Source organism: Pipistrellus kuhlii, unplaced genomic scaffold, assembly GCF_014108245.1.
Source record: "Pipistrellus kuhlii isolate mPipKuh1 unplaced genomic scaffold, mPipKuh1.p scaffold_m20_p_9, whole genome shotgun sequence".
Taxonomy (NCBI): domain Eukaryota; kingdom Metazoa; phylum Chordata; class Mammalia; order Chiroptera; family Vespertilionidae; genus Pipistrellus; species Pipistrellus kuhlii.
This window is the reverse complement of record NW_023425595.1, coordinates 12,601,002-12,616,527: the sequence shown is the minus strand read 5'-3', so window position 1 is coordinate 12,616,527 and position 15,526 is coordinate 12,601,002. Positions and strand designations below refer to the sequence as shown.

General features: G+C 37.7%; 1 protein-coding gene across 2 annotated transcripts; it reads left to right on the top strand.

Annotated features, from left to right (window-relative positions):
• The first annotated feature begins 694 nt into the window (after positions 1-694).
• Positions 695-14,124, top strand: TCN1 (transcobalamin 1). Of its 2 annotated transcripts, none has more exons than XM_036428587.2 (9): positions 695-849; positions 3,142-3,319; positions 4,150-4,289; positions 5,112-5,267; positions 6,535-6,725; positions 9,635-9,824; positions 10,819-11,002; positions 13,626-13,744; positions 13,901-14,124. In XM_036428587.2, the coding sequence occupies exons 1-9, from the start codon at positions 771-773 to the stop codon at positions 13,960-13,962; spliced, it is 1,299 nt and encodes a 432-aa protein (XP_036284480.1). In that variant the 5' UTR covers positions 695-770; the 3' UTR covers positions 13,963-14,124. The 2 variants fall into 2 exon arrangements, with proteins under 2 accessions (XP_036284480.1, XP_045433678.1); XM_045577722.1 differs by having other exon boundaries at positions 3,142-3,321; positions 4,158-4,289.
• The last annotated feature ends 1,402 nt before the right edge of the window (positions 14,125-15,526 follow it).

Sequence of the window (15,526 nt, the reverse complement as noted above, 5' to 3'; positions counted from 1 at the left end):
TTTATATTAGCACAATTACAATAGCTATGATTTGGAAACAGCCTAAGTGTCTTTGCAGATGAGTGGATTAAAAAACTGTGGTACATGTACATGATAAAATACTATGCCACTATTAAAAAGAAGGAACTTTTATCATTTGGAACTGGAGAGCTAAATGAAATAAGCCAGTTGGAAAAAGATAAATATCACATGATCTCACTCACCTGTGGGATATAATGATCAACATTTGATGAATAAGAATAGATTGATCTAGGGACAAATGGTAGGGGGCAACCAAAGGACATACATGCATGCATATTAGCATAACCAATGGACACAGACACTGGGGCAGTGAGGGCTTCCCCGGGGCTGGGAGGGGGTCAATTGGGGGGAAAGGAGACTTATGTAAAACTTTAGACAATAAAAAAATAAATAAAAATAATTTTTTTAAAAAATAACAAAAGCAGAATAGAAAAGAGAGAAAATAGTCACTCACCTAATTTTTTCTCATTGGGCTGAAGGCAAGTAGGAAATGTGAAACTTGAAGGTTTGGGATAGAAAACAAAGACAAATTATTACCTCATTCTCCCTGACCATATCTTTCAAGTCTTCTTCTTGGTTTGTGATATTACTTGGAAAAATATACTTCACCACACCTATTGGAATTGCTCAATATTTGCTTGAGTAAAAGCGGCTGCGGGCAAGCTGAAGGAGGAGCTCTCATTATTTTCTGTCTGTTATTCAATAAATAAGCAGCCAAGTCCTCACCATTCCAATATACTGTTGAAGAGATGAGACAATCACATCAGCTGCCCCTCGTGGGGCTCTTATTGTTTTCTCTTATTCCAAGCCAACTATGCACCATCTGTGGTGAGTATCCTTTGATCTAAAATTATGCTACTGTGAAAGTCTCTTGACAGCTACTGACAGGAAACTTTGTAGAGAGTTACCTGAAAAAACATCCTATTTCAGTTTTATATGTGGTTGTGCTCTATGTGTAATGTAAAGGGTGGCCAGAGATGGAAAGGAAAGTTCCACAACTATTGTTATGAGGGATCAGAGATTCAATGGTAACTTGCTTAACTATTCTTTCTATGCTCAGATCCTCTCTACCATGGTGATGCTACCAAGCTGCTGTCTATTTCTATTTGTTTTCAATGGTAGAAAATTCATGACCCCCCCAAAAAAATTTTTTTTCAAGATCATGAAAAATTATCTTTTGATTTTGAGATATAATCTATATTTCTAAAGTTCAACCCATTGTGTTTTGGATTAACCTTTTATGACTACACAGGAAAAAAATAATATTAATAATCTCTTTTAAATAATGAAAACTGTTCTCTTATCATTATTGAGTTTAGCTGTTTTATGCTACATGTTCCCCTCTTTTCAACTTTTTTCCTACAGGACATGGGTACAACCCCCATCATCTCTCCTTTGGGAATAGACTCCAGTGACTATATGGTTCTATTAAAAAATAGTAAGGAGAAATAAAAACTGGGTTTAGGTCTAGTCTCACCCCTTAGTAGCTGAATAATCCAATATTTCTAATTTTTTAGCTTCATTCATAAATGGAGGTTAATTGGGGGAGGGTGTTGAAGCAGGAGATTTATTAAAGTCTGGTGTAGCTCTCAGATGCATAATTTCTGCATGTAAGTCTTTACCCTGGAATTGAACTTCAAATCAGTCCAAAGATGACTATATGGTGCCAACTGTGGCTACATCTTCCTGGTACTTTCTAGCCTGCGAGAAGAAATCAATACCACAACAGAAAGACTTGTATCACACAAGCTAAAGCAAAGACTAGGCCAACTTGATTTTTATTTTTCTGGCCTGTCATTTTCTTTATTGTATCTTAAGAATAGGGAGTTTCTATGGAGGCTTTGAAATTCAATCCACTCTACAAAATAATTTACTTTAGTGGTCAGAGAAGCTGGCTGGAGTTGTTGGTCAAGGAAGCTGGTTGGAGTTATTGACCAGGAACTAAAAAGTCTGTTTCGGAGCCAGAAAATCTGCTGAACCAGGTGCTTCCACAAAATGTCAGAGATGACTCACAATTATCCAATTGTATATGTGGCAAACCATGACCTTCCTATGATCGCTGAATTCAGATCTTCCTGATCTCTCTTTAAAATGAAGAAAGGTGGGCAGGTGAAATCACATAGCCTGGGTTCTCTAAGTATAGGGATAGAATTCCAACTAAGCTAAAAGTAACAATTTGTACAGTATTTTACAATTTATTGATTTATTGTCCAATATCTATGGAGTAGTTGTTAAAACAACGAAACTGAAGGTCAGGAAAGTTACATATCTTACCCACAGTCATAAATTAAGGAGCATATAATGCAGCCACAGTCTGTCTGGATCCAGGGCTCACATTCTTCTCACTATCCCACTAACCCATGATAATTGAAATGGGTAGGATTTTCTTGGGATTATTATCAAAGAATATTTAGAAATGGTCTAAGTAGTAACTAACTTTTCTTGTTCTCCTCTAGTTCTTGGGGATTATGGATTCTCTTTTTCCTTCCACAGTATAATGTGACTCCCTCCATCCTTTCGCCTGTGGACAGGTTGTTGGCTAAAACTGGAGGGTTTCCGGAATATACATACTACTGAATAATGATCTTGATGCCTGGCCAGTTGGGCAATCAGACAATTCATCTTTGGGGTCAATCACCAATATAACATAGAATGCTTGCCTTCTCTCCCTCAGTATTAACCAAATTGGGTTAGAAGAAGATAGAAAATAATGGGATCTGGAAATTAGAAAGGTCTATAGACTGGAAGTCAAAAGTTGTGTATTCTAGTCTCCATTAAGACTGATTGCCGAGTTTTCTTTAATGACACCCTCTCTAGGCCTCATATTCAAAATTTTGGAACGATTCTAGATCTTTAAAGAAGGGTTGACTTTCTGTCAGCACCCACTGGTAAGGTGAACCAGTGGTTAAAACATTGAAATACTTCCATACTGGTTGGTAAAGAAGTAACCCCTGGCATAGTAGGGGCTCTAAACCCATCTTTTATTGCTCTAGCAACATAGCCAATGACCACTGAATTGTTCTATGTCTGTGCCACATCTGTTCCTAAATATTTTAATATCACTGTTCTGAGCTTTAATATCTTCTATGTGTTTTTTATTTCCTTCCTCCCCTGCCACAGAGGTAAGCAAAGAAAACTACTCCCGTTTAAACCCTCTACTAAGCACAATGATCCATTCAAAATACACCAGAGGAATCCAAGCTGCCAATGTCCTGTTGTCCCTCAGACTTGTTGGGATCCAGGACCAAAACATAGAACAAAAGCTGTTAAAAGAAGTCAGAGACAGTGAAGAAAAGAAGGGTGAGTATTATATTCTCTGGAAGGTTTAGGATAACAATTGTCTATCAATAAAGACTATCTCCAGTAAGTCCTAAAAATTGTGTGTCCAAAGTATCCCTGCTACATCTATCTAACTATATAAAACTTCAGATGACAGAAAGGTGCCTCAAAATATCAATCTCCCTGCCAATTACTCAAGAGCCACTTACTTCTTTGTTTAAGATGTCACAGGAAAAGCAAAAGAAATTATGGAGTCTTAACCATTAATATGGTACTACAAACTAGCTGAGTTCACGACAACCAGATGGAGATGTAGACCACAACTAAGAAAGCTGACAATAGAGAGGCAACCATAGAACAAGAGACATGTGGCCTTGGTTTCAGTCCAAGCTCCACCTTGTACCTATTATGTCAATACAGAGCCTCAACTTTCTATTTAACATCAGGGGGAAATGAAGCTACCCCTACCTATCTCTTATTGAAAAAATTATGAAAATCCCAAGTGTTTTTATACTCTATAAGGCAAAATATTAAAGTTAATTATTATCCTGGCAAGATGACACTCACAAAGAGAGAAGATCCCAAGATGTCATTATTTATCTATTTTGCTTCTTTTTTATTTTCATAAGGATTGCAAGATTCCAAAAAGATTCCATGATTTCATCTAACTTACATTTTTACAGTGAAGCTAGCAAAAGCTATGCTTTGGAGATAAAGATGAGAACAGTAAAATATTAATTTGGAGTGGAACATAAGAAAGAAGTGACAAGAAACTTAAGTCACAAAGAAGATGGGAGGCCAAAAATTTTAGAAGTATATGCCTTGTTAAAATTGAATAATTTTCTTTTTGTGGTCAGATTTAACCTCGGGACAGCTTGCCTTGGTTATACTGGCTTTGAGAGCATGTCAGAACTCTGATGAAAGTGTTACATATTTTCATCTGGTCAGCCAACTAGAAGAGAAGTTCCAAGAAGAAATTAAAAATATGGGTGAGAATCAATGTTTAGAGATTCAGGAAAACCTTGTCTTTTTCTCTACTGATTCGGAACTGTATGAAGTGTCCTTCCACTCTTCCTTCTCCTCTTCATTCCATTCATCTCACTCTATCTTTGTAGATCACCTTCCCTTCTTCCCTTTCTATAATATATGCATCTTGAATTGTCTTTTCAAATATGTTCAACTGAACAGTGATCCTACATTAAGCATGCACACACATACACAGTTCTCTAGTCCTATACAAGATTGACTTTTAGGCAAATAATGAATCACACCAGAAATAGCTGAGCAATATCAGACATTGTATCATAAGTACTGAAGCATACAATACTAATATGGAAGTTAAAGATGGCCAATAATACTTCATCACTGGAAATAATAGGTTGACCATGATGGCTTCTTGCTTTTATTTTAACTCCTATCCAATATCTTATTATTCAATAAGTCCCTCCAATCCCATCCTTCTTTGAGATGGCCTCAACTTCTTATAACTTCAGCTCATTACTATTGAATATGCAGGAGGCTTGGTGATGGGAAATCCGTGTCCTAGCTTTATAAACATCTGAATATCAGGATAGTATTTTAATACATTTAATGCTAGGTCTCCTCAGTGATAAAATGTAAGAATTTTAATTTGGTAGCTCTTAGAGCCTTTAATTTTTTCAAGTTTGCTGATTCTATAAGTGATTCTCCTTTTTTATTACTTATCTCTCATTCAGTGTAAATAAATTGGAATAAAGTGAATAAGAATAGACTTCAAATGAATTACCCCAGTACCATTTCCATGCATAAGGTATTTCTTTTCTCTATGCCAGGAGTACATGATGGCAATCCACTGACTAACTATTACCAACTCAGCCTGGACCTGCTGACCTTGTGTCTGTTCAATGGGAGCTACACAATCACCGAAGTTAAAAATCACTTCACTCCGGAAAATAAAAACTTTTATTTTGGTGGTCAGTTCTCAGTAGGTGAGTCATTAAACTCAATTCCCTTGATAGAAAGGACACAGTTATTAGTAGGCCTTGCCCTTAGAGTTTTTCTATAAGTAAGTACTTAGATTTTTTTCTATTTCATCTATCCTAGACTCCTTAGAGGGGAGTTTTCTTTTTTTAGAAGAATGGAAACTGAAGTTAAGTCTTTTTGTAGATGTGTAAGTATAGTAGGAAAACATGGATCCTATGCCAGCTTTTGAGTTATAGAACCAATGGATGTTAGCACCACTTTAATTTTCCCATCTTTAAAATTAGGATATAATATGAGAATCTTCATATAAGGCATTTTAGAAATCATATGTGCTAGACAAAGGGAATACAGTGGAATCTATTTATCTTAACCCCTGCCTCTTTTTCCAGTTTATTGCAATCATTTGGATATGTGAGTTTACTTGAATAACACACAACCTCTCCAAATAATAAGACCCAATATTTTGCTCAATAAAATGTGTATTCACAATGGGGAATTACCAGAAATTTTCCACTGGATTAGCTTACCCATCCAAAAAAAAGTTGCCTCTAGACAACTAGTATTGGTGCTTAGCCCCTACAGATTCAGATACACAAAAGCTAATCTTCCTCAAAGCATCTCGAAAATCATTCCATATCTCTCTAGATAGTAAGGAAGATATGAGATTTCTTATACTCCTTTTCCTTTGAAAGAGGGAGGCCACCAAGTAGGGGGGAACTAAGTGACAAGTCAGAAAAACACACACACACCTTATTTTCCCTTCGTTCAATCTTTTGCCTCATCCTCCACCTAAAAGAGGTTTATTAGAAAATGATTCTCTTAAGCATTATTTACTAATTAATCTAATGAAAACCTTGAAATATTACAAAGACATATTTTGTTTGGTTTGTCATCCTTTGTTTTCTCAATTCCTTTGAAAATATGGCTGAAAGATAAAAAAAATGAAAATGAAAAACAAGATGTAAAAGTGGAAGACTGTTCATGAGTATGCACCTACGAATTCATGTGTTTCTATGACCAAGATATGAGTTGTTGAGTACAAGGTACATAAGGAAGGAATCTTAAAATATTGGAGTGATTAGTGTTGAAGGGATGATTGCTATCTCTTGAAATCCTTCTCTCCCATAAACCAACTAGCATGAACAATCATTCCAGTTTACCCAGATATGTTCCCTTTTTAGCACTGAAAGTCCCACATACCAGTAAACCCTTCAGTCCTAGGCAAACTGGCATGGTTGGTCACTCTCTCACCAATATTTGGTTTCCTGACAGATACTGGTGCAATGGCTGTCCTGGCCCTGACCTGTGTGAAGAGGAGCATAATGAATCACCAGATCCTAACAAATGGAGAGGATTTACAGCATATCAATAATTATACAGAGTCACTGGTAAAAAAGATTCTGTCTGAGAAAAAAGGAAATGGTCTGATTGGGAATATATATAGTACAGGAGAAGCTATGCAGGTAAGTCAAAGGCTAACCCAGGAAATAGGGAAGGGAGTCACAGAGAAAAGCAATAACTTCATTCTTTCTTTTTAGCTTTCTAAAATTTTATTATCCATTCTATTTCATATATTACCATTGATTCTATTCATATGATTCCCCTCCCTGACTGAAATGTATTCTCCTTACCTTCAATCTTTACCTTTCCATAGTCAATGCTTCTATAAAGCTTTCCTTGGTTACAATTTCTTTAAGAAATTCTAGAGCCTACTACAACTACAACCTATCTTATTCTATCACATGCAATTTCACACTTTACCATATACCATTGTTTTGAGTTTTCATCTTAACGCCCAAATTAGATATTGTTGTAGAAGCAGCAGTAGCCGGGACAGCAGCTGGTATTTATTAACATTAACTCATTGATGCACACAACAACTCAATGAGGAAAGAATTATTACTTTTATTTCCTAGAATAGGAGCATGAGATATGGAGTACCAGTAACTTGCCTGATATTACAAAGCTAGAAAGTAATACAAATAGGGGTGAAATCTAAACAGTTGGTTTCAAAGCTCACTCTCAGCACCTACACTCTCCTGTATATGTTCCTTGAAATATGAGACTTTATTCCTGCACTGATTTACTCAACTCCAAGAAGACATCAAGTAAGACTTACAGAAAAACAATTCATTGAGTCTTTAGGAATTTGCCCTGATGACTCAGGGTAAGAGAACCTTAAAAGTGACAGAGGATAGCAAGACAAAGACCAAAAGCATCAAGAACATTACACATTTTAGGAAGGTCCAGGTGTTTTGCATGGTCAGCATAGGGTCCTTAAGAAAAATTACATTGTGCCGAGACCGGTTTGGCTCAATGGATAGAGCGTCGGCTTGGGGACTGAAGGGTCCCGGGTTCGATTCCGGTCAAGGGCATGTACCTTGGTTGCGGGCATATCCCCAGTGGGGGGTGTGCAAGAGGCAGCTGATCGATGACTCTCTCTCATCGATGTTTCTAACTCTCTATCTCTCCCTTCCTCTCTGTACAAAATCAATAAAATATAAAAAAAAAAAAAAAAAAAAAAAAAAGAAAAATTACATTGTAAGGCTGGTTGTAGGCAGAAGTCCATTCATAAGGTTATATTGTTGTTACTATCCATGTTGTCTGCCTTGCTGAGTTTAAATTTAATATAAAACAATGGCTTCTCATTCAAGCTGCACATTTTGAAGCAAGAGCTTTCAGAAAATACTCATCTTTCAGGTCCACACCAGCTAATTTAGGGTGGATCATGGGCCTTGGTCTTGTTCAAAAGCCCTACAGATTATATTAATTCACAGCAGGATCAAGAGTTTCCTGCCTGCAAGATAGCTCTTAAAAGGAGATATAATATGATCGGTTTTGTTTCTTTTATTATCCCATAAATGCTTATTGACTACCTGTTAACTTTAAGAATCTTCAAGAAAAGGCAGAAAAGGTGGACTTCTCTTCCCTCAGAAACTACAGGGAAACATCTTCAAGTCCAAGACATTTACTTCTTGTCTTTCTCATTCTAATACCCTCCTAACTTTTCCTACCCCATAATTCTGCTCCTTCAATCCAGTTTATATCTGTTGCCTGAATAGAAACTATTAGGCTTCCCACTGTTGAGCAAATAATGTTAGACACCTCATCCTAAAACTCAAGGGTCTACCAATCTGGCCCCAACCTCCTTATCGAGACCGTTCTTCCACAATGTCCCTGAGTGTTTTCCATATACTAGTCCTCCCAGGGCAGGAGAAATCCTTTGGGGATTCTGTTAAAATGCAGACAAGCTCTTCACTGCCGGCCATGCCCTAGCCACTGCTACTCTAGCACCTTCTATCTCTGTTCTCTCTGGGTACAGGGTTCCCCTCCTCATGTCACCTACTAAAATGCTATCATATAAGGACTACCTCAAGTACCACCTTCTCCACCAAGCCTTTTCTTAACCCCACTAAATGTTTAGAGCTCTTCCTCTTTTGAGAGACTGCCACTAAATGTTTCTCCTAGAGCATTCATCTCAGGGGCTCCTTAACAACAGTTTGTTAACAGTATGTATTGAGCCAGGACCTGTTTGGCTCAGTGGATAGAGCGTCGGCCTGAGGACTGAAATGTCCTGGGTTCGATTCCAGGCAAGGGCATGTACCTTGGTTGTGGGCACATCCCCAGTAGGGGGTGTGCAAGAGGCAGCTGATAAATGATTCTCTCTCATCAATGTTTCTAACTCTCTCTCCCTCTCTCTTCCTCTCTGTAAAAAAATCAATAAAATATATTTTTTTTAAAGAAAGAAAGAGCCGAAACCGGTTTGGCTCAATGGATAGAGCGTCGGCTTGGGGACTGAAAGGTCCCGGGTTCGATTCCGGTCAATGGCATGTACCTTGGTTGTGGGCATATCCCCAGTAGGGGGTGTGCAAGAGGCAGCTGATCAATGACTCTCTCTCATCGGTGTTTCTAACTCTCTATCTCTCTCCCTTCCTCTCTGTACAAAATCAATAAAAATATATTTAAAAAAAAAAAAGAAAGAAAGAAAGAAAGAAAAGAGAAAAAGAATGGTATCTCTCCACTTCTTTAAAAACAAAAACAAAAAACAATATGTATTGATGGGTATTGTTCCAGTGTTTGGGGAACAAGAGTGAATATGGTAGAGAAAGTCTAGTCTCATTGGTGTTATTACAGTTTGGATTATTAAGCAATTCACCACCTCCCCTCCCACAATAGTTAATAAGCTTCTTGAAGGCATGAAATGTGTATAAAGTACCTCCTATGTAGTCAATGTCAAATGAATATTTACTGAATTAGATGTAAGCTTTCCCCTATTTAAATTCATTCTCTCTCTCCCTCTCTCTCTCTCTCTCTCTCTCTCTCTCTCTCTCTCTCTCTCTCTCTCTCTCTCTCTCTCTCTCTCTCTCATTAGGCTCTCTTTGTCTCACCAAACTATTATAACAAAAATGAATGGAATTGTCAACAAACTCTGGATACAGTGCTCAAGGAAATTTCTCAGGAAGCATTCCATATGCCAACTGCTGCAGCCCAGATCTTACCTGCCCTGATGGGAAAGACCTACTTGGATGTTAACAATGTCTCTTCTTGTGCCAGCAGTCCAGGTAAAGCAGTAAAGAGTAAACTGTTTTTGCCTTTTCAGAATAATACCCAAAGCATGTGAGATTTAGATGTTCTTAGGAACCAAAGGTGACCAAATAAATCTCTAAAGCATCATAGTTTCCACACAGAGCTCAGTCCTTGATATGTCATCATAGATTATTCCCATTTGAGGATTTGTTCTTAACAAGGTAGTAGGTGTCATTCTTGGTTTAAACACTGATAAGGTAGACTTGATTAAAAGATGTCTATCTCCAAAAGGATTTTTCTGATTGCTGGAAACAGACAGATGTTCTGAATATCATTCTTATCCTAAACAAAGTATTGTATCTCTGACTTCCCATTGTGCCCAGTAAGTGATCCCTCAGGGAAATAAGACATCTGTGTGGAAGGAATATGGCAATATTGATAGAAACTGCAGCATGCATCACTGATTTTGCAAAAAGATAAACTTATTTTTCTATCTCACTCATTCCTGGTTCAGCCACTGACAGGTTTAGGGAACTTGGACAAAATGTCTCACCTCTAAGTTCCAAGTTTCTAATGTAAGAAATACAAATAATAGTATCTAATGTAGGTTTTTGTAAGGACTGAATGAAACAGTTCACATAAAATTACTAGTACAGTTCATGGTGCACTATTTTTTCAATAAATGTTAAGAAATAAAAAGGCAAAAAAAAAATGAAGCATTATTGTATGCTATACCAAAGGGAAAAACTCAGGAGCCTCCATGAGAAATAGGGGAGGGGGCAACTGAAATGTTTAAACAGCTGGGAGTCAAGCTGAGCACAAGCATTCACAAGCTGATGAGCATCTGGTTTTCATTTCTGCTTTCATCACACGAGAGCTCTGCCCCATTATTGACAACACTTGTTCCTGTAGAAAATCCCTTCTGCATAAAGGAAAGGAGTGTGTGGATAGAAGTTGGATAGGTGTGCAAATTCTAACATTATTTTTATTGTCCCAAATAATAATTCTCTGTTTTTCTCTCTCTGTAAGGTCACCTTAATATCTCTATTGATGAGCTGATACCTGTAGAACCTACCATTTCACCCATAAAGATCTCAGTCAACTACACTGTGCAAATCAATGAAACATTTTTCACCAATGTCACCGTGCCAAAGGGTTCTGTCTTCTTGGATGTGATGAAGGAAGCTCAGAAAATCAATCAGACCGCATTTCGGTATGTTTGTATATGGCCTAAGGTTAAGGGATTTAGTGTGATTTTGAAAGAATAAAAAATACATCTGCACATAAATACAATAAACAGTTAAAACACATCTTAGCTCTGACTAGTTTGGCTCAGTAGCCTGCAGACTGAAGGGTCCCAGTTCCAGTTACAGTCAAGGGCACATGCCTGGGTTGCAGACTCAGTTCCCAGTAGGGAATATGCAGGAGGCAGCTGATCAATGATTTTCTCTCATCATTGATGTTTTTATCTCTCCTTCTCCCTTCTCTAAAGTCAATAAAAAATATATTTAAAAAAAAACACACACACACATTTTGCCGAAACCGGTTTGGCTCAGTGGATAGAGCTTCAGCCTGCAGACTGAAAGGTCCCAGGTTCGATTCTGGACAAGGGCATATACCTTGGTTGCAGACACATCCCCAGTAGGGGGTGTGCAGGAGACAGCTGATTGATGTCTCTCTCTCATCGATGTTTCTAACTCTCTATCCCTCTACTTTCCTCTCTGTAAAAAAATCAATAAAAATATTTTTTAAAGTAAATCTTTAAAAAAAAACACCCACACACACATCTTAATCAGTTTTTGCTGACCATCTACATCTCATGGCAGATGAAAGAGGTGAGACCTTTCATCTTCTAATACATATTAGGCATTAAATTAATGTTCACTTAGTGGATGAATAAGTCCCAGGAACTTCACTTCTGACAGTAAATCTCCTTCAATAAATATAACTTCTTAAGACAGGCATTTTATGTCCAAAACAGTGGATCTTAACCTTTTTGAGTCACTAACCCCTTTGAGTAGGATGCACATTGCAGAAAAAATGAACATACAGATAAAACATTATTAAATCAGAGGGTTCAAAAATGCCTGGAAGCCTCTCCATGCCCCACCCCTTTCAGCAGATTTCATGGACCTCCTAGACAAAGGTTCCCTGGCCTAGAAAGGTCAAATATTAAAATTAAGATATTGACTTTGTCTCTGAAAACTCTGGTTTACCTAATTGACAATTGTTATTGTGTTTAATAACATGATGCAAGATGATACATAGAAAACCATAGATATATATATATATATATATATATATATATATATATATATATAAATATCTATGTGTATATATTTTTATAATATATATAATGATAAAGGCTCCTTGCAAGTGCTCCCAGAAATGTGACTAAAAATGTGAAACATACATTGACCATGTCATTTTTTTTTTTAATCCTCACCCAAGGATATGTTTCTGTTTATTTTAGAGAGAAAAGAAGGGAGAGGGAGAGGACAAGGGAGAGGGAAAGAGCGAGTATGATGGAGAGGGAATTATGGAGAGGAAAAGGGCGAGGGTGAGGGTGAGAGGGTGAGGGAGAGGAAGAAAGAGAGGGAGAGAGAGAGGGAGAGGGAGAGAGAAACATGGATTATTTAAATCCTGCTCATGCCCCAACTGGGGATTGAACCCAAGACCCTTCAGTGCATAGATGACATTCCAACCAACTAAACCATGTCATCTAGGGAAATCATATCACTTTTTTTGGTTGTTGTTGTTGTTGTTGTTTTTAGGGCATTTTATTCTTTTTTAATTAATTTATTTATTTTTCTTCATTGATTAAGGTATTACATATGTGTCCTTATCGCCTCATTGCCCCCCACCCCACCCTCACTCGTGCCCTCACCCCCCTAGTGTCTGTGTCCATTGATTATGCTTATATGCATGTATACAAGTCTTTTGGTTGATCTCTTCCCCTTCCCCCTTCCCTTCCCTCTGTGGTTTGATGGTCTGATTGATGCTTCTCTGTCTCTGGATCTATTTTTGTTCATTAGTTTATGTTGTTCATTATATTCCACAAATGAATGAGATCATGTGATATTTATCTTTCTCTGACTGACTTATTTCTCTTAGCATAATGCTCTCCATGTCCATCCATGCTGTTGCAAATGGCAGAGGTTCTAATAAACAAACATGAAATATTAAATTATTCTTCCCTGTTTCTCTTTCTGAAGAGAAACCTACTAACTTAGGACTTATGGTGCCTCTTGCATATCAGTTTAACACTTTCATTTACTGTTTTAGAAACTTTGACAGTGTCTATCTTGGGGTAGAAGTTGTCTTCAAAGTGTCCCCCATGGTGGGAGGGAGGGGCAGGAACATGGGCATCATTTCCTTAATTTACCAGGTACTGGGACTGCCTTTATCAAAATCACTTAGTTTATGAAATGTGAAAGATTCCTGGTCTCAGCCCAGACCTACAGAATCAAAATATCTAGGGATAGGGCCAGGAAATATGCATTTTCAGGGTAACATCTTCAAGTGATTCTTAGGACATTAAAGTTTGAAAAATGCCCATATACAATTAATTTTCTTTGAAAATTCTAAGCTCCACCCTAACTGGCTTGGCTCAGTGGATAGAGTGTCAGCCTGCATACTGAAGGGTCCTGGGTTCAATTCCAGAAAAGGGCACATGCCCGGATTGTGGGCTCAATCCCCAGTAGGGGTGTGCATGAGGCAGCCAATCAATAATTCCCTCTCATCATTGATATTTCTATCTCTCCCTCTCAGAAATCAATAAAAATGTATGTTTTCAAAAATTCTAAGTTCCTGTAACCTATTCACTGCCCCCACAGTTTCACATATGCGGAGAGCTCGTGGGGCCCTTACATCACCTCTGTTCAGGGCTTGAAGGAGAACAGTAATGACAGAACCTACTGGCAACTCTTGAGTGGAGGCGAACCAGTGAGCCAAGGTAAGGGAGAGTATGCCAAAAGCCCTACAGAGTGAAAAGGCCCAGACAGTTCATATGTGAGGGTGTGAGCTTCTCTGGGAAATGTGGCACGGAATTGGGAGATATTCATTATTTAGTGGTCAAATCATTTGACTCACTTCTCCTTCTTCCTTCCAGGAGTTGCAAGTTATGTTGTCCATAATGGAGAAAATTTGGAGGTTCGCTGGAGCAAATACTAATAAACTCAAACCTTCCTCAGCCAGATCTAATTCTTTGGCAGTAGAATTCCACTTGGATATTGGCCTCATGCCTTTCTTTGATCTCAATCACAATAGGAGCTTAAAAAATACCTCCCTTTCTTTCTTTGCATGTTCAATAAATATCAACAAGCATAAAAAATAGTATGTTCTAATCATGTTATTTTAAAGGGATATTATTATTAGAGAGAAGACCATTTCAGGAAGAAGTAAAGTGAAAGAGATTAAACCATGTCTAAAAAACTGAGTTCTACTCAAGGTCCCCCATGACAACCATCTGGGTGGGTTCTAGGGAAAATGGAAATAAGGTTCTAGGTCTACTGTTGCAACCACAGCAAGAAAATCAAGTACAGACACCTATAGGGAGACCAAGGTCTTGGAGGCCCAAATGCAAAGGAGGAACCAAATGGGTAAATGGACCTCACACAGGCACTGGGTTAAAAAGGAAAATGTTGCTCTGCTTAGAATGGAAATGTGATGTTTATACATAAAAAGTCAATTTATAAAGTTAAAGGAAAAATATCATCCTGTCCACATTTACTTTCCTTTTCTACCCATAAAAACCACGTGACATTCACATCATTAAAAGAAACATGCAGCCTGGCTCAATGGTTGAGCATGTACTAATGAACCAGGAGGTCACTATTTGATTCCCAGTCAGGGCATATGCCCGGGTTGCAGGCTTGATCCCCAATGTAGTGCGTGAAAGAGGCAGCCTATCAATGATTCTCTCTCTCAGTGGTGTTTCTTATATATCTCTCCCTTTCCCTTAACTCTCTGAAATCAATATATATATATATATTAAAAAGAGACTTGCCCAAAAAAAATCACATCTGATGTTCATTTCAGCAGAACTCACTTTTTTTAAAAAGTTGAATCATAGTGCCCAGCCAGTGTGGCTCAATGATTGAGCACTGAACCATGAACCCAGATTTGGGGCTGTTAGCTTGGGGCAGCAGCTCTCAGATTTGTTTGTACAATCTATGGGAAATTGAAGTATAATGGTTTAAGGCGGCAGATATGTAAAATGTTAGAACTGGAATTACTGTCCATAATAAAATGTGTGACCATACCATTTATCATCCAGCCTTGACATTATAAAGAGTGACAAGTGAACACTATTAATAATTACATTTGAAAAAAAAACAGATTAAGAACTAATCTGGGGAAACCAAAACATATGGTCTATTTTGTCCATAAGGAAAAACAGGGAAGCTTAAGCAAAAAAACATAGACACAAATATGTCAAAATAACAAAAAAGTACTGACCCTGTAACTGACCAATGAAAACTGACCAATGAAATTGAATCTCAATATAACAAGGTTGGAATACTGGATGTCCCTTTGAGATCCCTAACACACATACACTCAGCATTAAAAAGTCATTTCCTTATTTCCTTTATAATTCTTATTTAATTATTCTGATTGGTTCAAGCATCAAGTCTCACATTATGCTTCCTAATGTTATTAGCACTCATTTTGAACAAAGAGAGCTGAGTTTCTCCAGCCAGTGATGTCTAAATAGAAGGTAGTAACACTGCCATAT